The 24,480-nt window shown below is 45.8% G+C and overlaps 1 protein-coding gene across 2 annotated transcripts in view; it reads right to left on the bottom strand.

Annotated features, from left to right (window-relative positions):
- The window catches only part of SAE1 (SUMO1 activating enzyme subunit 1), an 80,812-nt gene that overhangs the window by 34,583 nt on the left and 21,749 nt on the right, over window positions 1–24,480 (bottom strand). For both annotated transcript variants that reach the window (XM_054461919.2, XM_063657231.1), the window contains 3 exons: window positions 24,183–24,325; window positions 21,383–21,482; window positions 6,877–6,982 (listed from right to left, as the gene is read on the bottom strand). In XM_054461919.2, the coding sequence (XP_054317894.2) occupies window positions 6,877–6,982; window positions 21,383–21,482; window positions 24,183–24,325 (349 nt within the window). The remainder of the gene's footprint in view (window positions 1–6,876; window positions 6,983–21,382; window positions 21,483–24,182; window positions 24,326–24,480) is intronic.

The raw sequence follows: 24,480 nt of genomic DNA, 5'->3' as shown, positions 1-24,480 counted from the left end.
TCACAGATGGCAAGGCCAACTCTCAAGACAGTGGAAAAATGCAGCAGGAAGCGTACAGTCTGGCCACTAACTTATTAAGTAAACTGGAAAAACACCCAACATCTAAACATGGCAAGCACATGCATGCGGACAGCAGGTGGCTGAATTGTGAATGGGGCAATAAAAAACATCTATCTGCGAGTGAGAGCCCAGGGCAACATTGGAATCAAAAGCCTGATGGGTGCCATGGGGGCAGGCATGCAGGCGAAAGGACCCTGTGGGGACTCCAGTGGGCACACTGCTTTCCCTCTGCAATAGGGCAAATGACCAGACAAGCAAAAACCACTCATGCAAAAAATATTTATTTATTGAGCACCTACTACGTGCGCCATTAGGCAATGGTGAAACAAAATCAGGTTTCTTTGTGAGGTATTCTTAGGTATGCATCCCAGCCAAGCACCTTGTCCCCACTAGGAATTCCTAAGGCATTGTCAGTCACATTAGTCATGTTCCTAGAAACAATTTTGGAAACAAATTCCAAGCACTGGGAAAAATGGAAAATATGCGTGCCTTTCAAGATGAGACTGGTTATAGATGATGATACATCCAAAGGAATATAACATTATGCTGCCAAGAAAGCAAAAGAGGCCACTTTTTTATGTATGCTCTTCCCCTATCATTTACGCCATCAAGTGTAAACAAGCAAGTTCCCAACCAGTGTTTCAGTTTGATTACACAAACACAAACGTTTATAATTGTTAACCATTGTTCAACAAGATACTAAAAAACTTAACAGTAGTTCTCCTAGAAATTTAGAAGACAAAAAAATGGGAAGGGTTTAACAAAGAAAACTTTTTATGCCTTCAAAAACTTTGAAGACTTTTTACTATGATGCTTATCTAACAGAAATACAATTCAAATGTTTCTTGGGGAAAAAGAAGACAATTATCTGGGCCTGAATTCAGATAATCTTTGTGTCTAATACTATCTGCACCAGAGTTTTTTCTAGTATGGTGGTGATCTTGTTTCCCTAACTCACAGAACTCCAGATCTGAAATTTAATGAGATATATTAGTTTAGAGATATTTTATTTTATTTTGAGACAGAGTCTCGTTCTGTCGCCCAGGCTGGAGTGCAGTGTGGCACGATCTTGGCTCACTGAAACCTCGCCTCCTAGGTTCAAGAGATTCTCTCACCTCAGCCTCCCAAGTAGCTGGGACTACAGGTGTGTGCCACCATGCCTGGCTAATTTTTGTGTTTTTTAGTAGAGACGGGATTTCACCATCTTGGCCAGGCTGCCCTGGAACTCCTGACCTCAAATGATCTGCCCACCTCAGCCTCACAATGTGCTGGGATTGCAGACATGAGCCACCGGCCCAGCCTACAGATGTATCTTAAATATGTTGAAAACTAAGTCCACAGGTAAAACAAACCTCATGGTCTAAATTCTGACTGTCTATAAAACCACGGATATGACTTTCAGCAATCACAACCATGCTCAACCTTGGTCTCCTTATAGGAAAATGGGATAACAACTATACTTCAAAGATTGTCACAAGACTGTGAGAAAATATATCAACTTAGGTGCCAGGAACATGGAAACAAGAGTAGTGCCTACAAAGTTTACCACTCAACTTGGATATCCCCCAAAGCCACCCCGCATCCTGAAGTCAGAATGTTACTGAGGCTTGACTTTACAGTAGGCAAAAAAAAAAAAAAAAAAAAAAAAAAAAAAAATCAAGGCCGCTTTTAAATTATTTCCACTTCTAATGTGCTAACTTTGATCTTAAAAATCCTTCCTGGTGCTACACAATATGTGATTGTAAATGTTCTCACTGCCGGGCGCGGTGCCTCACGCCTGTAATCTCAGCACTTTGGGAGACCGAGGTAGGAGGATCACCTGAGGTCAGAAGTTTGAGACCAGCCTGGCAAACATGGTGAAACCCCGTCTCTACTAAAAATACAAAAATTTGGCCAGGCGCGGTGGCTCACGCCTGTAATCCCAGCACTGTAATCCCAGGACTTTGGGAGGCCGAGGCAGGCAGATCACGAGGTCAGGAGATCGAGACCATCCTGGCTAACATGGTGAAACCCCGTCTCTACTAAAAATACAAAAAAATTAGCCGGGCATGGTGGCGGGCACCTGTAGTCCCAGCTACTCGGGAGGCTGAGGCAGGAGAATGGCATGAACCCGGGAGGCAGAGCTTGCAGTGAGCTGAGATCATGCCACTGCACTCCAGGCTGGGCGACAGAGCGAGACTCTGTCTCACAAAAAATTTGCCGGGCGTTGTGACATATGCCTGTAATCCCAGCTACTCAGGAGGCTGAGGCAGGAGAACTGCTTAAACCTGGGAGGTGGAGGTTGTGGTGAACCGAGATCGCACCATTGCACTCCAGCCTGGTCAACAAGAGCGAAACTCCATCTCAGAAAAAAACAAAATAAAATAAAACATTGTATGATTATTACTGACCTATACACTTAAGTTATAAGGGTAAATTTTATGTTATGTGCTTTTCACCACACCAAAAAAAAAAAAAGAAAAGAAAAAAAGAAATTTACTGCACATAGTTTTAATGTTTTGATTACCATATCCAAAGCCCTGGAACTCAAAACTGAAAAAGACAGATAATTAATGCCATCTGGGAGAGAGTGGTAAACATGATAGGATATACTATCCAGCAAAGGGTCATAGGCACTCATGAGACTGTTGCCATAATACCCACTGAGGGATGGAATTAAGGGTAAACAGGCTGGGCGCAGTGGCTCACGTCTGTAATCCCAGCACTTTGGGAGGCCGAGGCGGGTGGATCAGGAGGTCAGGAGTTGGAGACCATCCTGGCTAACGTGGTGAAACCCCGTCTCTACTAAAAATACAAAAAATTAGCCAGGCATAGTGGCGGGCGCCTGTAGTCCCAGCTACTCGGGAGGCTGAGGCAGGAGAATGGCGTGAACCCGGGAGGCTGAGCTTGCAGTGAGCCGAGATTGCGCCACTGCACTCCAGCCTGGGCGACAGAGAGAGACTCCATCACAAAAAAAAAAAAAGAAAAAAGAAAGAAGTCAACTGGCCTTTGAGTTTAGCATAATCCAGTGGTTCTCAACTGGGGACATGTGGCAGCGGTGTCTGGAAACATTTTTTGATGTTAGAGCTGGGTGGGGAGATATCACTGGCATCTAGTGAGTAGAGGATAGGGGTGTTACTAAATATCCCACAGTGCACAGGACAGCCCCCAGTGACAGAGATATCCGGCACAGAATGTCAGTAGTGTGCTGAAGTGAGGAAATCCTGATTTAATCCTCTGCAGTTTCCAGAGTATTTTCTCCTTCATCTCAACATCACAGGGGTCATTGAACTGAGGGGACAAAACTGATATCTAGGAGCAAAGTGAATGTTCAGTGCAGGTGCTACTGGACATCAGTATCAGAAGTTACGGGGCTGGAGCGGTGGACAGGTGGTTGAGGAAAAAACAGTAGCTTTATGACTTCTGTGGCAGGCAGTGGCACATGGTTGTTCTGAACAAGACCTTTGGGCCAGACGCAGTGGCTCACGCCTCTAATCCCAGCACTTTGGGAGGCCGAGGCAGGCGGTTCACGAGGTCAAGAGTTCGAGACCAGTCTGGCCAATATGGTGGAACTATGCCTCTACTAAGAATACAAAAATTAGCTGGGTGTGGTGGTGCGTGCCTGTACAATCGCTTGAACCCAGGAGGCAGAGGTTGCAGTGAGCCAAGATCGCCCCACTGCACTCCAGCCTGGGTGATAGAGCAAGACTCTGTCTCTGGGGAAAAAGAAAAAGAACAAGACCTTTGGAATCAAAACAGACCTGGCTTCCAGTGGGCACTGCCATTTTGTTTTAGATGGGTGATCTTGAGCCACTGACTTTAAATTCCCTGAGCGTCAGATTCCCCTCTGTAGCTGGTGGTGTTAATAGCACTTGCCTGAGGGCCTTTGTGAGATGAAGGTGATATACAAGGAAAACGCCTGGCACAGAGCAAGTCCTAGAGAACTCTGTCATCCGTGAAGATATGTGCTTTTTTACTTTTCTCTTTTTTTTTTGGCGTGTACACTTTTCAACTCCGGAGTAGATGATTTGTGATTGACTCTGTTTTTCCCCGTTTTTTTTGGAGATGGAGTTCAGCTCTGTCACCCAGGCTGGAGTGCTTTGGCATGATCTCGGATTCTGCAACTTCTGCCTCCTAGGTTTAAGTGATTCTGCCTCAGCCTCCCGAGTAGCTGGGATTACAGGCACACACCACCTCATCTGGCTAATTTCTGTATTTTTAGTAGCCTGGCCCAGTTGACTCCTTTCATAAGCAGCAGTTAGAGATGCTCAAATCAAACCCAAACCTTGGCGAATTAGCACCCATTGTTTCCTGAGGGCTTTCTATATGCGAGGCAGTGAGCAACAAGCTTCTCCCAAAGGGCCCAGGCACTGTTCCCACAGGGAACCCCGGACTGGAGAAGACTCTGCTCTTACTGCTGATGCCTCTTCCACACCTGATCCCACTATCAAGAGGAGGCATTTTCTAAGTGCAGCCCACTCACATGCAACACTCATTCCTGCTCAACCCATTTATTTCTATACAAATGGATATTCGGGACTTTCAAATAGTTCATCCAGCTGAGCGTGGTGGCTCACGCCTGTAATTCCAGCACTTTGGGAGGCCGAGGCAGGTGGATCATCTGAGGCTGGGAGTTTGAGACCAGCCTGGCCAACATGGTGAAACCCCGTTTCTACTAAAAATACAAAAATTAGCTGGGTGTGCTGGCGGGCACCTGTAATCCCAGCTACTCGGGAGCTGAGGCAGGGAAACTTTGAACCGGGAGGTGGAGGTTGCAGTGAACCAAGATTGCACCACTGCACTCCAGCCTGGGCGACAGAGTAAGACTCCGTCTCAAAAAAAATAAGTGCATAAATAACATAAAAAAAAAATACTTTAAAAAAAATTATGACGCCTGTAATCTCAGCACTTCGAGAGGCTGAGGCGGGCAGATCACCTGAGGTCAGGAGTTCAAGACCAGCCTGGCCGACATGGTGAAACCCTGTCTCTACTAAAATACAAAAATTAGGCGCAGCCAGGTGCAGTGGCTCACGCCTGTAATCCCAACACTTTGGGAGACTGAGGTGGGCAGATCACCTGAGGTCAGGAGTTCGAGACCAGCCTGGCCAAGATGGTGAAAATACAAAAAAATACAAAAATACTAAAAATACAAAAAATTAGCCAAGTGTGGTGGCAGGTGCCTGTGATCCCAGCTACTCAGGACGCTGAGGCAGGAGAATCACTTGAACCTGGGAGGTGGAGGTTGCAGTGAGCCAAGATCACGCCACTGCTCTCCTGGGCAACAGAGCGAGACTCCATCTCAAAAAAAAAATTAGCTGGGTATGGTGGCGCCCGCCTGTATTTCAGCTACTTGGGAGGCTGAGGCAGGAGAATTGCTTGAGCCTGGGAGGCAGAGGTTGCAGTGTGCGAAGATCGTGCCACTGCACTCCAGCCTGGGTGACAGAGCTAGACTCCGTCTCCAAAAAAAGAAATTAAAATAAAAATTAAAAGTACCAGGTTTGCCAGGCACAGTGGCTCACACCTGTAATCCCAGCACTTTGGGGGGCCGAGGTGGGCAGATCATGAGGTCAAGAGAGCGAGACCAACCTGGCCAACATGGTGAAACCCTGTCTCTACTAAAAACATAAAAATTAGCTGGGTGTGTTAGCACGCACCTACAGTCCCAGCTACTCGGGAGGCTGAGGCAGAAGAATCGCTTGAATCCGGGAGGCAGAGGTTGCAGTGAGCCAAGATCACACCACTGCACTCCAGCCTGGGGACAGAGTGAGACTCCGTCTCAAAAACAAACAAAAAAGTGCCAAGTACAGGAAGAACACTGAAAAGCCAACCAATACTACTAACAGTCTCCTGACCACCAGCAAAGATGGACTGATAAGTAGTTCATTAATAGTAAGAGGAAAAACAACCCCACCTTTCATGAGCGTGAGGCTGGTTTTGAGGCAGAGAAAGAATTCTGAAGAGGGGAACAAGCGCTGGTGGCTTACGCCTTTAACTCCAGCTTTGGAAGGCCAAGGTGGGGATTTCACTAGAGCCCAAGAGTTCAAGTCCAGCCTGGGCTACATGGAGAAACTTTGCTGCTACAAAAAAATACAAAAACTAGCTGGGCACAGTGGTGTGTGCTTGTAGTACCAGCTACTCACAAGGCTGAGGCATGGGGAGCACTTAAGCCCAGGAAGTAGAGGCTACAGTGAACCATGATCGCGCTACTGTATTCCAGCCTGGGTGACAGAGCAAGACTCTGTCTCAACAAAAAAAAAAGGGGGGGGCGGGTGAAGAGAAGTTGGTTGATCAAGCTTCGCATGGTGGCTCATGCCTATAATCCCAGCACTTCAGGGCCTGGGCATCATGGTGAAACCCCATCCCTACTCAAAATACAAAAATTAGCCGGGCACAGCGGCGCATGCCTGTCATCCCAGCTACTGGGGACACTGAGACACCAGAATCGCTTCAACCCAGGAGGTGGCGGTTGCAGTGAGCCAAGATTGCACCCCATTGCACTCCAGTCTGAGTGACAGAGCAAGACTCTGTCTCAAAAAAGGAAAAAAAAAAAAAAAGAGGTTGCTCAATCTGTGACCTGTAACACTATTACCATAGGGTCAACTTGACAGGGAGGTCATTTCAACAAGTAAAAAAAGCAGAAGTCATTAGAACCCAGAGCTCAATGGTAAACCTCACCCACTTCAAGTGATCACCCCTTTCTCAAGTGATCACTGAGAACTAGCCAATGAAGAATGTCACCCAAGGCAAACATCACAAAACCATCTGGACCTTGCAACCATATTTGCAGAAATCAGAGCCAAAAGCCCTCCCTGGGTAAGTTGTGCTTTGAGGCCTCACCTTGAAGGAGAAAGTAGTCGGAGGTCGTGCGCTTCAGAGCAGCCTTTGCTTTCTCACTGCTCCAGTCCACCTCCAAGGCTTCTTTAACAGGGCAGAAGACCACCTTCTGTGGAAAAAAGGCAGAACTGCTTAGGAATAACATATGCTGGCTTCCAATCACAAGGCAGTTGCTCTTCTCTATCGCAGAAAAATCTCATTATTTAAAGTTTACTGACCATTAAAAGAAGCAGGGGCCATTTGATCCAAGAAATGCTTATTGAGCACTCACTGTGTGCTTCCCTAAAGTCTGGGGATGGACAACACAAACTCTCTGCACTGAAGGAAGACAGAGCCAAGCTTCCAAAGACCTGCTTCCATTCTGGCTCTTTAACTCTCGCTGGGCCAGGCGTGGTGGGTCACACCTGTAAACCCAACACTTTGGAGACCGAGGCAGGCGGATCACATGAGGTCAGGAGTTCGAGACCAGCCTGGCCAACACGGTGAAACCTCCGTCTCTACAAATATACAAAAATTAGCTAGGCATGCTGGCGGCCGCCTGTAGTCCCAGATACTTGGGAGGCTGAGGCAGGAGAATCGCTTGAACCCAGGAGGTGAAGTTTGCAGCGAGCCAAGATCGCATCACTGCACTCCAGCCTGGATGAAGGAGTGAGACTCCTCAAAAAAACCAAAACAAAACTAAAAAACCTCTGGCTGTATTCATACTACAGGAATACTTCCACAATGAGGGGCAAGAATGTAAGTCTAACAATATTCTATAAAACGTTTTTGTAATAGTAAACAAAAACAAAAATTAAATGTTTCTTGGCAGAGGAATGGTTTAATGATGATGGATGACAATAATAAATAACAGCAAGAGAAACAATAAAGGGGATGGGACAAAGCTCCAGGTTGTGGAAACAGGAACAGCATTTGCAAAAAGCCCAATGATAGGCAGAAGGATGGCTAGGACCTACAAAGCTCAATCAAATTATCTTGATAAATGCAATGACATATATTTTACTTTGAAATACCATTTACAGGTCCAGGCACAGTGGCTCATGCCTGTGATCCTAGCATTTTGGGAGGCCGAGGCGGGTGGATCGCCTGAAGTCAGGAGTTCAAGACCAGCCTGACCAACACAGTGAAACCCTGTCTCTATTAAAAATACAAAAATCAGCTGGACGTGGTGGCGGGCACCTGTAATCCCAACTACCTGGGAGGCTGAGGCAGGAGAATCGCTTCAACCTAGGAGGGGGAGGTTGCAGTTAGCCGAGATTGCGCCATTGCACTCCAGTCTCAGCAACAAGAGCAAAACTCTGTCTCAACAACAACAACAACAACAACAACAACAACACATTTACGGCTGAGTGTGGTGGCTCACTTTTATAATCTCAGCACTCTGGGAGGCCAAAGTGGCATGATCACCTGAGTCCAGGAGTCAAAGACCAGCCTGGACAACAAAGTGAGACCCCGATCTCTACAAGTTAGCTGGGTGCAGTGGCACGCACCCGTGGTCCCAGCTTCACAGGAGGCTGAGGCAAGAGAATTGTTTTAGCACAGGAGGTCAAGGCTGCAGTGAGCCAGATCGTACCACTGCACTCCAGCCTGGGTGACAGAAAAAACAGAGGAAGAGAAAAAAATACAGACTGAAATATTTGGAAATGACACATGTGGCACCATGCTGGGACCACTTTCACAAATGGTTCAAACATAAACACACATACAAAAAAAACAGTTTTTTGTTTTAAACATTTTTTTTTTTCCAGTCTCCCTCTCTGTCACCCAGGCTGGAGTGCAGTGCATGATCTCAGCTTGCTGCAACCTCCACCTCCTGGGTTCAAGTAATTCTCGTGCCTCAGCCTCCCCAGTAGCTGGGATTACAGATGCATGCCACCACGACCAGCTAATTTTTGTATTTTTAGTAGAGACAGGATTTCACTATATTGCCCAGGCTGGTCTCAAACTCCTGACCTTAGGTGATCTGCCTGCCTCGGTCTCCCAAAGTGTTGGGATTATAGGCGTGAGCCACTGTGCCTAGCCAGAAAAAAGCAGTTCTTAGAACTAGCTACCCTTCAGAAGTTTAAGATAGCCAAGCTGGGGGAACATTGTTAGATCCCGTCTCTAAAAAAAAATTATTTTAGGCCAGGCGTGGTATAGACTCTGTGTCTCTATATTTTAAAAAGGTTGGTTGTGGGCGGTGGGGGGGATGCAAATAATTTCAAACTTACAGAGGTGTCTTTCTTCCTCCCTCTCTCTCCACACCCTCCCAACCAGATATTTAAAGAACAGAGAGACAAGATGATAACAGCGTAATTTGGGAAGCTAAGTGAACCAAGATCTATCAGTTACCAGGCAGTTTACAAAGCTTGCTAAGGATGCATATAGATTTGACAGATAAAAGTTCAAATTGTTGGCTGGGCGCAGTGGCTCATGCCTGTAATCCCAGTACTTTGGGAGGCCGAGGCGTGCAGATCACAAGGTCAGGAGATCAAGACCATCCTGGCTAACATGGCGAAACTCCGTCTCTACTAAAAATACAAAAAAATTAGCCGGGCGTGGTGGCGGGCGCCTGTAGTCCCAGCTACTCAGGAGGCTGAGGCAGGAGAATGGCGTGAACCCATCGTGCCACTACACTGCAGCCTAGGGGACAGAGCGAGACTCTCAAAAAAAAAAAAAAAACAACAAAAATTATCTGGGCGCAGGCCGGGTGCGGTGGCTCACACCTGTAATCCTAGCATTTTGAGAGGCCAAGGCGGGTGGATCACTAGAGGTCAGGAATTCGAGACCAGCCTGGCCAACATGGTGAAACCCTGTCTCTACTAAAAATACAAAAAAATTAGCCGGGTGCGGTGGCAGGCACCTGTAATCCCAGCTGCTCAGGAAGCTGAGGCAGGAGAATCACTTGGACCCGTGAGGTAGAGGTTGCAGTGAGCCAAGGTCACGCCACTACACTCCAGCCTGGGCAACAAGGTGAGATACCGTCTCAAAAAAAAAAAAAAAAGTTCAAATTGCTAGTGAAGATTAAACAGTCATGTTTAGGTGGCTTTCCTTTAGGAGTTAAATCTATTGTTAAAGATAGTATACAAGATGTTTTCACTGCCCTCAAATCTTTTGGTCAATGGGTCTGTTTGACCTCAAAAGATAAGTCATGAGGTCGGCCTGGTGACATTTAATGCCTGCTATATAGACCACCAGGCCCTTCTCAACAAGTTTGAAAATACACATCAACTCATTCGCAATATGGTCTGGGAATGCCATCAGAATGAGGAAACAGTATTACCAGGCAGGTTTCAAAAATTACCAAGAGCTCAATTCGGAGTCTTTGTTGTTTGCCTGACTATAAGCAATGAACCAACTAATATGTTAGGTTACTATATGATGAAACGGAGTTGGGGGTGGGGGTTGTGTTTTAGAATCTCAGTTCCAGGCAGGTCTTGCCTGTTAGCTAACACTTTCAGGGCCTGCGGCAAGAGTATGAATGAAGACCCATATATCATGTCTACATATTTAGTTACAAATCACACTAACAAGCTATTAAATGAAGTATATTGTATTATCCTGTCTTGAAAAACACGCCTTCTTCATAACCACCTGGAAGGCCTGGATCAAATTTGAAATTATCACACTCCTTAGGAGTTCTGTGCCAGATTAAGGCACATCGGGAAAGCTGGCCCCCATCCGTGCCCACTTCTTTTCCCATGCCTGGCTCTGTCCCACAATACTGGTGGCTCTGCACTTGAGTGTGGCTACTCAGCTCATCCTTTCTCACCAAACCCCCACGTCTCTGGCCTAAGCATTCAGACATTGTGACAAGGCCTGCACTGCACAGGCAGAACAGGGAAGCAGCCCACAAAAAATCCTGAGAAGCTTGGGGTTGTCTGGGCAGGAGATTTCAGGGGTCCCAGGTATCCAGAGTGTGGTCTACAACTGAGGGAAGAAAGCCACAGGTGACAGCCAGAAGTGGGCACAGGGCCCCAACCAGGCCAATCAGATTCTCTCTCCTGGGAACTGAAAATGTGAAAAGTCGGAATGCAGAGATGCAGATACACATAATGACAATGCTCTAAAGGGAAAGGCCACAAATTCCTAATGCCTCTGGGATTGCCCAGTGGCCCTAGTCTTTATTACTCCTCTCAGATAACAGTAGTTATTCAGTGCTTCTTGCACTTCACTTAACAATCCTTTTGGTTCAAACTAACTCATAACAATTGAAAACAAAACAAAACTTAACCAAGCTGCCTAATCTGTAGCAGCAGATGCAAAAGGTGGTACCTGCCTTACCCACTCCACTGGCATTAGGCTTATAAAGAAAAAATACACCCGACAATGCCTTCAGGGAATCAGGAATCTTTCAGGTGAGGCACCCACAGTGTCTGCCAGGGAGTGGCATCCACTATCCACTGGAATGAACACCAGAAAACAGGTAACTTACATACCTCCTCTCCTCCACTTCCTCAGCTCAAGAATACCTCTGCCTAGAATGCCTGAGCCACTCTTCTCCACCATCCTTCACATACAGTTCTGGGCTTAAGGATTTCAATCAACAATCTAGTTAAGACTAATAACAAGGCCAGGTGCGGTGGCTCACACCTATAATCCCAGCACTTTGGGAGGCCAAGGTGGGTAGACCACCTGAGGTCAGGAGTTCGAGACCAGCCTGGCCAACATGGTGAAACCCCCGTCTCCACTAAAAATATAAAAATTAGCCGGACATCGTGGCACATGCCTGTGATCCCAGCTACTTGGGAGGCTGAGACAGGAGAATCGCTTGAACCCAGGAGGCTGAGGTTGCAGTGAGCCGAGATCACGATCAAACCACTGCACTCCAGCCTGGGCAATAGAGCAAGATGCCGTCTCAACAACAACAACAACAAAAAAAGACTTGGCTCATGCCTGTAATCCCAGCACTTTGAGAGGCCGAGGCGAGCGGATCACAAGGTCAGGAGTTCGAGACCAGCCTGGCCAATATGGTGAAACTCAGTCTCTACTAAAAATACAAAAATTAGCAGGGCACGGTGGCTCACGCCTGTAATCCCAGCACTTTGGGAGGCCGAGGCGGGCGGATCACGAGGTCAGGAGATCGAGACCATCCTGGCTAACACGGTGAAACCCCGTCTCTACTAAAAATACAAAAAAAAATTGGCCAGGCGTGGTGGCAGGTGCCTGTAGTTCCATCTACTCAGGAGGCTGAGGCAGGAGAATCGCTTGAACCTGGGAGGCAGAGGCTGCAGTGAGCTGAGATCACACCACTGCACTCCCGCCTGGGTGACAGAGAAAGACTCTGTCTCAAAAAAAAAAAAAAAGGGTGAATTCTCCACATAGCCCATCAACCATTAAATTTGTTGTTAGGAGCCATTTAGCATAGTAGGAAACTGCAATAACCTCAATAACCTCAATACAATAAGAGACTGGTAAAATAGATTATGGCTAGACAAGAAGAGGAAAAATGACACAGACATTTAAAATCACGCGCTCCAGGCCAGACGTGGTGGCTCATGCCTGTAATCCCAGCACTTTGGGAGGCCAAGGCGGGCAGATCACGAGGTCAGCAGATCGAGACCATCCTAGCTAACATAGTGAAACCCCGTCTCTACTAAAAATACAAAAAATTAGCCGAGCGTGGTGGCGGGCGCCTGTAGTCCCAGCTACTCGGGAGGCTGAGGCAGGAGAATGGCGTGAACCCAGGAGGCAGAGCTTGCAGTGAGCCGAGATCGTGCCACTGCACTCCAGCCTGGGCAACAGACTGAGACTCCGTCTCAAAAAAATAAAAATAAAATAAAATCATGCGCTCCAAAGCAGATTTGGGGAATGCTTATTGAGTGAAAAAAGCAAAAGACAAAACCATATACATATACACATATACAAGCCAGGCGCAATGGCTTACGCCTGTAATCCCAAAACTTTGGGAGGCCGATGTGGGCGGATCACCTGAGGTCAGGAGTTCGAGACCAGCCTGGCGAACAAGGTGAAATGCCCTCTCTACTAAAAATACAAAACTTAGCCAGGTGTGGTAGCACAAGCCTGTAATCCCAGCTACTCGGGAGGCTGAGGCCAGAGGATCACTTGAACCTGGGAGGCAGAGATCACGCCACTGCGCTCCAGCCTGGGCGATAAAGCAAGACTCTGTCTCTAAATAAATAAATGGCCTAGTACTTACATATACTCTATGCGCATCCTCCCACATACTTTGTTTATTTATTTATTTATTTTTGAGAGAGTCTTGCTCTGTCGCCCAGGCTGGAGTGCAATGGTGCGATCTTGGCTCACTGCAACCTCTGCCTCCCAAGTTCAAGTGATTCTCCTGCCTCAGCCTCCTGAGTAGCTGGGATTACAGGTGTGCGCCACCATGCCCAGCTAATTTTGTATTTCTATTAGAGATGGGGTTTCACCACATTGGCCAGGCTGGTCTCCAACTCCTGACCTCAAGTAATCCACCCACCTCGGCCTCCCAAAGTGCTGGGATTTCAGGCGTGAGGCACTGCGCCCGGCCTCCCATATACTTTAAATCATCTCTAGATTACTTATAATACCTAATGTAATTGCTACGTAAACAGTTGTTATATTGTACTGCTTAGGGAATAATGACAAGGAAAAAAGTCTGTACATGTTTGGTACACATAGACGCAATGTTTTTTCCCAAATATTTTATTATTAATAGGATTTCAATTTTCTCTTTTTTTTTTTGGATATACTCCAAGCACACTAAATATTTTTGATCCACAGTTGGTTGAATCCATGAATGTGAAGCCCATTAATAAGGAGAGCTAACCATATATATTATCTGTATTAAATAGTGCCCCAATTTTGTTGTATATACATAGAAAAATACTGAAAGGAAGGTTATAGTTATTATTTGGTAGTAGGATTAACATTTCATTAACTTGTTCTGCATTTTCCACATTTGGAATTATGAACTTATTTTACTTAAAAAAAAATTTTTTTTGAGACAGTGTGTTGCTCTGTCACCCAGGATGTAGTACAGTGGCTCAATCTCAGCTCACTGCTGCCTCCACTTCCCAGGCTCAAGCAATCCTCCCGCCTCAGCTTCCCCGGTAGCTGAGACCACTGGCACGTGCTACAACGCCCAGCTAATTTTTGTATTTTTGGTAGAGAAGGGGTTTTCGCCATATTGCCCAGGCTGGTCTCAAACTCCTGGGCTCAAGTGATCTGCCCACTTTGGCTTCCCAAAGTGCTGGGATTACAGGCATGAGCCACTGCACCCAGCCTTATTTTACTTCTTAAATCAGGCCTAACAGTAAGAGGTAATATAATTCTGCATATAAAGATGAATATAATCCCCAGGTCCTACCCAATCAAAATTCCTGGGGTAGGGGGTGGGGGGTGGGGTAGAGAGACCAAGAATCTTTAAAAAGCTTTAACAAAGTATTCTAACAAATGACAACCATAATCAAAACATATTTTTCACACTCAGCAGAATGGAAAAAAAACGCCTGAAGTTACCAAATGTTACTGATACATAATGTTGGTTCTAGAATATAAATTGATAAAACCACTTGAGAGTAACCACGGGGTCTGGAAAAGCTGAAAATGCCCTTAATTTTACTCCCAGGTATATACCCAAGAGAAATTAACACAATTGCCCAAGGAGATCATCTATACACATACAAACAAAATGCTTATGCAGCACAATTTGTAACAAATTATGAGCATACCCAAATGCTCATAAATAGAAAAATTGATATATAAATAGTAATGTGTTTACGCAACAAAGACTCTAGCAAAAAACAAAAATAAAAACAAAACAAAAACCAAAAAGAAATGCCCTGCAGGGCTGTCCAACAGAGAACTAGCTGTGATGATGGAACAGAATGTAATCTGTGCTATGCAATACAAATGCCAATGGCCACATGTGCTTACTGGCCACTTGAAATGTGACCAGTAAGACTGAGGAACTAAATCTTTTATTTTATTTGATTTTAATTAATTTAAACAGCCAGCTGTGGCTAGTGGCTACCAAAATGGACAGCAAAGCCCTAGAACAACATATAAACAGATGGCCTCACAAACGTGTTGCTGCTCCTTAAAAGCAGGTGGCAGCATGCATACCATATAAAACCAATTTTTAAGAAGCTAAAAAGCATGCAAAGCAATTCTATGTATTGCTTGGAAATACATACATAAGTAGTAAGAAGAAATGCATAGGAATGAGAAACCCAACTGAGGAAGGTGGTAACTTCCGTTGGAGGGACAGCCAGAGGGCTTCACCATACCAGTAATGTTTGATGCTTCAAATTGAGTGGTAGGTCTATGATGGTGAGCTAAATCATTCTTAATTTATGCCTAAAATATTGTATAATAAGTTCCATGTCATTGTTTAGATTTATAAACACGTGATAAAACAGGAAGCCAAGCAGGGCTGTATCTGCCCCTTCCAGGTGTCTTTTTTAATCCACACAAATGTACCAGCAGCTCTGGGGTTACTTACCTGGTGAGGGCACAGGGAGAGGAAGTAGAAGATAAACAGCACACAGATTGGTACAAAAGTACTAAAAATATTTGTGTTTTTAAGGTGGATAGTGTTTGTTTTGTTCCATTATCTGCATTGATGCTGTATATCTTCTTTTGTGCATTAAATGTCACAATAAAAAAAAAATAGGCTGGGTATGGTGGCTCATGCCTATGATCTCAGCACTTTGGGAGGCCAAGGCAAGCGGATCACTTGAGGCCAGGAGTTTGAGATCAGCCTGGGCAACACAGCAAGAGATCTCAAAAAAAAAACACCCGAAAAAATTAGCAGAGCATGGTGGCACAAGCCTGTGATTCCAGCTACCTTGGAGACTGAGGTGGATGGGAGGATCCCTTTAGCCCAGGAGTTCAAGGTTGCAGTAAGCTGTGTTCGCGCCACTGCACTCCAGCCTGGGCTACAGAGTTACATCCTATCTCAAATATAAATAATATATAAAATTAAATATATATACATAGAGATAAGCTAACATTAGCATCCCCTACCCCAACTAACTCTCCTACCTGGAAAACTTGCTAGCAGCATTCCACCTAACTCTGCAAATTTACCCCCGTCATTGCCCTATTTCCACTCCTTTGAACCAAGTAGTTCTGATATTAATAATTAGCAGGACTGGCCAGGAGTGGTGGCTCACGCCTGTAATCCCAGCACTTTGGGAGGCTGAGACGGGTGGATCACGAGGTCAGGAGATTGAGACCATCTTGGTCAACATGGTGAAACCCCGTCTCTACTAAAAATACAAAAATTAGGCTGAGCGCGGTGGCTCACGCCTGTAATCCCAGCACTTTGGGAGGCCGAGGCAGGCGGATCATGAGGTCAGGAGATCGAGACCATCCTGGCTAACACGGTGAAACCCCATCGCTACTAGAAATACAAAAAAATTAGTTGGGCATGGTGGCGGGCGTCTGTAGTCCCAGCTACTCGGGAGGCTGAGGCAGGAGAACGGCTTGAACCCAGGAGGTGGAGCTTGCAGCGAGCCGAGATCGCACCACTGCACTCCAGCCTGGGCGACAGAGCGAGAGTCCATCTCAAAAAAAAAAAAAAATTAGCTGGGCATGGTGGTGCGCACCTGTAGTCCTAGCTACTCGGAAGGCTGACGCAGGAGAATCGCTTAAACCCGGGAGGTGGAGGTTGCAGTGAGCCGAGATCGCACCATTGCACTCCAGCTTGGGCAATAGAGCAAGACTCTGTCTCAAAAAAAAAAAAAAAAGTGCAGGATTTTGAACCTCTCTGGCCTGAGGGTTCCAGTCCAGGCAACTGAATGACTTACTTCTAAATATTTCTGGGCAAGTCTATTGTCTTCTTTGGTATTCTGTTCTCTCAGCTTAGTTCAAATAACCTAAACCGTGAGAATTAATATACTAGAAGGTTAATTCATTTCATCAGTAACAAAGGTTACTTCAATTATTCTTTTTTAAAATGGAAATAATCAGGCTGGAAGCTGTGGCTCACGCCTATAATCCCAGTACTTTGGGAGGCCAAAGTGGGCGGATCACTTGAGGCCAGGAGTTCGAGACCAGCCTGGCCAGTATGGAGAAATACCATCTCTACTAAAAATACAAAAACTAGTCGAGTGTGGTGGCACACACTTGCAGTCCCAGCTACTCCAGAGGCTGAGGCAGGAGAACTGCTTGAACCCAGGAGGCAGAGGCTGCAGTGAGCTGAGATTGTGCCGCCGCACTCCAGCCTGGGTGACAGAGCAAGACTCCATCTCAAAAATAATAATAATTTTTAAAAATTAAAAATTAGCCAGGTGTAGTGGATGTCTGTAATTCCAGCTACTTGGGAGGCTGCAGTGAGCAGTGTTTGAACCACTGCACTTCAGCCTGGGTGACAGAGTAGTGAGACCCTGCTTCAAAGAAAAAAAAAAAGGAAGAAAATAATCTCCTCTAGGGTTATTGGATTATGCTGCAGTTAACAGCCACCAGTACACTGAACAAATATTCCCTGGATATGACTGTGCTAGACACTGGACTAGGAGTCTAGCATTGAACAAGACTGCCTTCCCCCTATGGAGCTTAAAATGGAAGGGGGGAGACAGAGACAAGCAACCTAAGGGCCACCAGCAGTGAAAACCAAGGTACCACATGAAAGAAAAAGAACTCGACTGTTTCTTTAATGACAGGTGTGAGAGAGGATGAGATGGTTGTCAACAAATTGCTCAGAAAGAGGGAGTCAAAAGAATGAATCACTCCTCAACTGTGGAATTTCTCAACTAATTCATGAAAAGAGTATTAATAGTACTCCAAATTAGTCACCTATTTCAGGAGCAGAGGTAAAATTAAATCTGTGTTTCTAGTACAGTCAGGAACAAACCCTACTTTGTCTTTAATTTTTAAAGAGCTATTAGAGAGTAACCACTGTCAGGCATCTCATCATCTCTGGCAGCACCTAACACAGATAACTCACAATAAAGAAACATGAACATGGGAGCATGACAGTGGCCTTTTATCCTAAAGGTTTTCCAGAATGATCCCGATGTTCACATATTTTATCCCACCATCCTCCTAATATGTCACGTTACCCTAGCAACTTCAGGGGTATCCCTCTTTGTAAATCATAGGGTAAGCCTATGCCCTTACCCACTGTCTATGCTCTCGCCCCTTCTTCCACAGCTGTGTGGCCTTGGTCAGGTCACTTAATTTCTCGTAGCTTCTTTATCAGCTATAGATGGGGACAACAAGACTGGATGTGATTCCCTGCACTCAACACTGTGCCTTGCACACAGTAGGCATTCTGCAACTCATAGAAAGAGCTGGCTGTGGCAGTGAGGGCAGCCAGATCAACTCTGCCCCTATGTCAGTCTTTTGGTTTATCCTACTTCCTCGGACGGAGCACTGCTCTGGGCTCTGGTGCCTGGAAAGCTTGTCCCTCACATGCCAACACAAACAACTCTTCCTCTGGGAAACCTTTTTGGGCACTTCCTCACCACCACCTCATTGCTGTCTCCTCTGTCTTCTGCATGTCAGTGTCCGCGTGAGGCTTGTGCCTGAGACCTGATTGTGACGAAATCCGTCTCAAATCTTCTCCTGGGCACCAAAGGAAGCAAACAAACTACTGAGCACCTATTTCTGGGCTAGGCATTTTCCTAAGGCCTTATTTATCAGAATGGCACAGGTGCTAGAAAGGCCCACCAGCTTCCTAGAGGGTGTGAAAACCACAGGCTGTTTTTCCTTTTTGTTTTTTAACGTTACTAATTTAGGAGCACAAAGTGTACCTTGAAGCAAAAGTGGCTTTACAACCTTTGGTTAAACCTAGGGAAAGGGGGGAGGGGAAGGGAACCCTAACCAGAAAACCTTTCACAGGAAACAGGAAGTAGCTGCTTCCCCAGCCCCACCTTGCACTCTCTGAGCACAACCCAACTAGTTATTCTGTACAATTAGGCAAAAGGGCAGCATCCGAATCAAGGAATCTTTGGTGTTGGAAGAGCACCTTGAAATCACAGGGCCATCTGTGCCAAAACGGAAGGAGGCATGTTATTGCAAGGTGACAAAGCCATGGCCAAAACCCAGTCCAGCCCAGTCGGTCCGCAGGGCCCTTGGTGAGGCTGCACAAAGGCAAGGTTTGGAATCCCAGGGATTGTCAGCAGGAATGCACTGAATGCCTCCTAACCTTAAAGGCTTGGGGTTGGAATCTGAGCCTGCATTGTTCAAGTGTAACAGCTGACTAACAATGTCAGCTGGGGAATATTTTGATACCTTCCAGCTCAGCTCCACGTAGGAAGAGGCTGCACAAAAACCTCTGTGCCTGTAGGGCCCTCCAGAATGGTAGGCAAAGGCCTGGGCTGCCTACATTCTCCTCATAGCGAGATAAAGTGGTTCCCAAAAGAGGTTTCCAGATCCACCCCAGTGGGCACCATCAGAACTGACTCCAGGGAAACTTCCAGCTGTGAATGGCTAACAAAGCTAGGCACTCTCTCCATTTGAATGTGAAAGACCTGCCTCAATCAGAGAAGGCCCTTAAGCCATAAAACCCTTCACACCAAGGCCAAGTGTCACACTTGTAAGAGGGTGTGATTTATAAACTGACAGCACCCACAAAGCAGCTTTTGTACTCCTCCGTTTGTTAACAATTTATCTCCCCCCACCAAATTCACGGAGCTATTCAGATAAATCTTGACTGGGCCTCAAAAAGAAAGAAAGGCAGAAAGAAAGGGACCCAAGTTTTGGCCAAAACACCAAGGTTCACTCTGGATAATTATGGTTCTGTGAATAGACACTAAAATTAGGGCTTAATTCCTCTGTATCACACTTACAGCACCAAACTACTCCAACACAAACACAAAAAGAGAAAGAAAATCTCCAACGCCGCCTTGCTGGAGAGTCTGAGAGTTCCACTTTTGTGGTTTTCTGCAGTCTTTTTTGTGGTTTCTGAACTCTTTAGAATCCCCTTGTTAGCGTAATTTAACTCAACATTCTGACCAGCTGTTTTTCTTTCTCAACATTTAAATCTACAAAGCAACGAGTAAATATGGGCTTGGTCATGTCTTTCCTCTCAGTTCAATGAAACCAATTCTGGCCCCTTCATCTTGCTTTCCCATCACATGGTTCCCATCTCAGATTCCAGCACTAGCTACAGAAACCATCGTCTTCTGATCCCTTCTCCACTCCTTTCTATAAATGTAATTATTGCACCTGATCCAAATGGAGGCTGGGCCCCTAATATAAACTACATTAACAAATATGAATCTGGTAACACCAGTCAACATTGAAGGATTTTTCTTATTAAAGGTTATTTGGCAAAAGGAAAAAAACAGGCAAAGAAAATTTTTTTTTGAGACACAGTCTCGTTCTGTCACTAGGCTGGAGTGCAGTGTCGCCGTCTCGGCTCACTGAAACATCCGCCTCCCGGGTTCAAGCTATTCTCCTGCCTCAGCCTCCCAAGTAGCTGGGACTACAGGCACACACCACCTTGCCCAGCTAATTTTTGTATTGTTAGTAGAGAAAATACAAAAAATTTTTTGTTTTGCTTTTTTTTTTTTTTAAACAGGATCTTGCTAGGTCGCCCAGGTTGGGGTGCAGTGGTGTGACCATGGCTCACTGCAGCCTCCACCTCCCAGGCTCAAGCAATCCTCCCAGCTCAGCCTATGAGTAGCTGGGCCTACAGGTGCTCACCATCACGCCAGACAAATTTTTACATTTTTTTTTGTAGACACGGGGTCTTGCTACTGTAACCCAGGGCTAGTGTTTTGCCGCTTTAAAAAAAAAAGTTTTCTGGTCGGGCATGGTGGCTCATGCCTGTAATCCCAGCACTTTGTGGGGCTGAGGCAGGCGGATCACAAGGTCAAGAGATAAATACCATCCTCAACATGGTGGAACCCCATCTCTATTAAAAATACAAAAATTAGCTGGGTGTGGTGGCGCACACCTGTAGTCCCAGCTACTCGGGAGGCTGAGGCAGGAAAATCTCTTGAACCTGGGACGTGGAGGTTGCAGTGAGCCGAGATTGTGCCACTCCAGCCTGGACACAGCAAAACTCCATCTCAAAAAAAAAAAAGAAAAAAGGTTTGGAGCCGGGCACAGTGGCTCACGCCTGTAATCCCAGCACTTTGGGAGGCCGAGGCGGGTGGATCACCTGAGGTCAGGAGTTCGAGACCAGCCTGGCCAACATGGCGAAACCCCGTCTCTATTAAAAATACAAAAAAAAATTAGCCAGGGGTGCTACTTGGGAGGATGAGGCAGGAGAATTGCTTGAACCCAGGAGGTGGAGGCTGTAGTGAGCCGAGATCATGCCATTAAACTCCAGCCTGAGCGACAAGAAAAAATTCCGTCTCACAAAAAAAAAAAAAAAAAAAAGTTTGGGACAGAGCCTACAAAAGTTTGCATTTCTCATTGTCTTGAAAAATCCCATCTGGAATCACTGGGCCCACATTCCCTCACAGCAACAGCTGGCTGACACTAAGCTGTGGCAGCCTCCCTTTAGATGGGACAAGCACCCACCCCACCCCTTCAAGAAGTGCTTGCTCTTATCCTTTTCTATCGTCATTGCCTGACCCTTCCAAGCCCCCAGGGTTTCTGACCTCTGCCCTCACATTACACATACCTTTTTGACCATCGTTGTCTCAGAAGAATCAAGTTTTGCTCTCTTGGTGTCGGGCCCATCTTCTACTCCTTGGCTAACTTTGGCAACTTTAGTTTTCTCCCTAGAGGGCGACAAGAGGAGAGAATGTAATTTTACCCTAGGAATCACGTTATGGGAATAAAAAAAAAGCCTCTCCAGGTCACAGATCGGGATCGTGGTTAAGGGCAAAAGCTTTGGAGTCAGATCTCAGTTCAAATTGAGCTCTGCCATTGATAACATGATGAGTCTGGTACACTGTCGGGCACTCAGGAAATTATTGTGGGAAAAACAGAGCAGCATAAGTTGCTCAGCACACTGCCGGGCACACAGCTGCTCTCAATAAATCAAAGTGATTACTTTGTAAACACTCTACTTGAATCATGAAATAAATAGCCAAACTTGGCCGGGTGCAGTGGCTCACACCTGTAATCCCAGCACTGTGGGAGGCCAAGGTGGGCGGATCACCCGAGGTCAAGGGTTCGAGGCCATCCTGGCCAACATGGCAAAACCCGTTTCTACTAAAAATACAAAAAACTAGCCGGGCGTGGAGGCGGGCGCCTGTAATCCCAGCTACTCGGGAGGCTGAGGCAGGAGAATTGGTTGAACCCAGGAGGAGGAGGTTGCAATGAGCTGAGATCATGTCACTGTACTCCAGTCTGGGCAACTGAGTGAAAGTATGTCTCAGAAAAAAAAAAAATAGCCAAACTTAATTCTGCCCCTCTGCTGTGGGCAGCTTATGTTAAAATAATCTGGATTGCTTTCCACTACTATAACTTCTTTATAATATGCCCAAAGAAGCCAGGCGTGGTGGCTCATGTTTGTAATCCTAGCACTTTGTGAAGCTGAGGTGGGTGGATCACCTGAGGTCAGGAGTTCAAGACCAGCGTAGCCAACATAGTGAAACCCCGTCTCTGCTAAAAATACAAAAATTTGCCGGGCATGGTGGCGAGTGCCTGCAGTCCCAGCTACTCAGGAGGCTGAAGCAGGAGAATCACTTGAATCCAGGAGGTGGAGGTTGCAGTGAGCCAAGATCGTGCCATGGCACTCCAGCCTGGGTGACAAAAGCAAAACTCCGTCTCAAAAATAATAATAATAGCCGGGCGCGGTGGCTCACGCCTGTGTAATCCCAGCACTTTGGGAGGCCGAGGTGGGTGGATCACCTGAGGTCTGAAGTTCAAGACCAGCCTGATCAACATGGAGAAACCCTGTCTCTACTAAAAATACAAAATTAGCCAGGCGTGGTGAGGCATGCCTGTAATCTCAGCTACTCCGGAGGCTGAGGCAGGAGAATGGCTTGAACCCAGGAGGTGGAGGTTGCTCTGAACTGAGATGGCGCCATTGCACTCCAGCCTGGGCAACAACAGCAAAACTCCGTCTCAAAAAATAAAATAATAATAATAATAATAATATGCCCAAAGAACTAGATTATCCTAAAGCCATAAAACACTAGAGTTAGGAGATGTCTGGAACATGACTGTCCTTCCCCTATCTTGATTTTACAGGCAAAAAACTTGGAGACCAGAGAAATTTCAGTGACTTGCCTGAGAGGCTGAACAAGAGAAGAGTTCTCAGTCTCTTGGTAGGAAGCTCCTATCTCACAGAACCTGTCTTTCCTTCTCAATTAGCAAGCTGGAGGGTTTTGGAGGGGGTGGTCAGAAACTGCAGCCAAAATACGTAACTCATATAGTTTTACAATAACGTATCATCTCCCATCTTTCACCTAGAGACTACAAAGTCAAAACACGGCAAGTCCTGTCATGTAAGAATTATCAAGTTCTGCAGCCTCAATGTTCAAAATGAGAGGATGAGGTCTGTTTGTTCTACCAGAGGAGTCTCTCTGGATATTGGACACCTTTTCCAAGGTAGACTTTGGCTGAATATGCCTCCAGAATCACCCAACTATTTTGTACTCGTTTTACTATCTCTCAACTTGAAAACATGTCAGCAGACCAGGCGCAGTGGCTCATGCCTATAATCCCAGCACTTTGGGAGGCCGAGGTGGACAGATCACCTGAGGTCAGGAGTTCGAGACCAGCCTGACCCACACGGAGAAACCCCATCTCTACTAAAAACACAAAATTAGCAGGACTTGGTGGCGCATGCCTATAATCCCAGCTACTTGGGAAGGCTGAGGTAGGAGAATCACTTGAACTTGGGAGGTGGAGGTTGCGGTGAGCCGAGATCACGCCATTGTACTCCAGCCTGGGCAACAAAAGCGAAACTATGTCTCGAAGAAAAAAAGAAAACATGTAAGCCCAAGCTGGGGAACAAATGTTTACAATCAGAGCAAGCCTTCCCTATGCAGAAGATGTGACTTTACCACCTGAAGCCCAGACTGATAAAACAAATACCCATGTGGTATACTTTCATTGCCGTAAAACTTTGCTTTAGGATTTAGATTTAGTCCATCATTTTGGAGAGCAAAGGCATACCTCCTAAAATTCTGAACCCACAATATATTGTATTTGGTAAGTTGTTAATGACTTGGTTTCAGAATGTTGTAAGTATTATAATCAAATTCTTTCTTAGATGGTTGTTTTCTACCAGTAAATAAGACTAAATTTTGAAAATGTTAGGTTATCAGCTAGGTGCAATGGCTCATGCCTGTAATCCCAGAACTTTGGGAAGCCAAGGTGGGAGGATCACTTGAGCCCAGGAGTTCAAGACCAGCTTGAACAACATAGCATAGATCCTGTCTCTACACATAAATAAATACATAATTTTTTTAAAAAGTATAAAAAGGAGAAAATGTTGCGTTCTCCCCTCCTCTCCCAACACTTACTCTACAAACTCATGCTCTCCTAGATTGGCAAAGGTGTATCCATGGTAGCCAAAAACATCTCCTGTAAAGAACTTGATGCTATTTTTGTGACAGATCTGGTCAACTTTAACTATGACATCCCTGGAGCAGCAAGTCAGACACACCTGCAGAAAGAAAGAAATTGGCTGGGTGTGAATTTTGCAAACTGTGAATCACTGCCCTGATGTCTAAATAAATCTTAATGAACAGTCTCTCTGGGCATGTTTAAAGCACGTTTCAAACTGGTACAACAGGTTCTTTGGGTCCTATGGCTAGAAGA

The sequence above is a fragment of the Pongo pygmaeus genome, chromosome 20, assembly GCF_028885625.2.
Source record: "Pongo pygmaeus isolate AG05252 chromosome 20, NHGRI_mPonPyg2-v2.0_pri, whole genome shotgun sequence".
Classification (NCBI taxonomy): Eukaryota; Metazoa; Chordata; class Mammalia; order Primates; family Hominidae; genus Pongo; species Pongo pygmaeus.
This window is presented reverse-complemented; position numbering and strand designations above follow the sequence as displayed.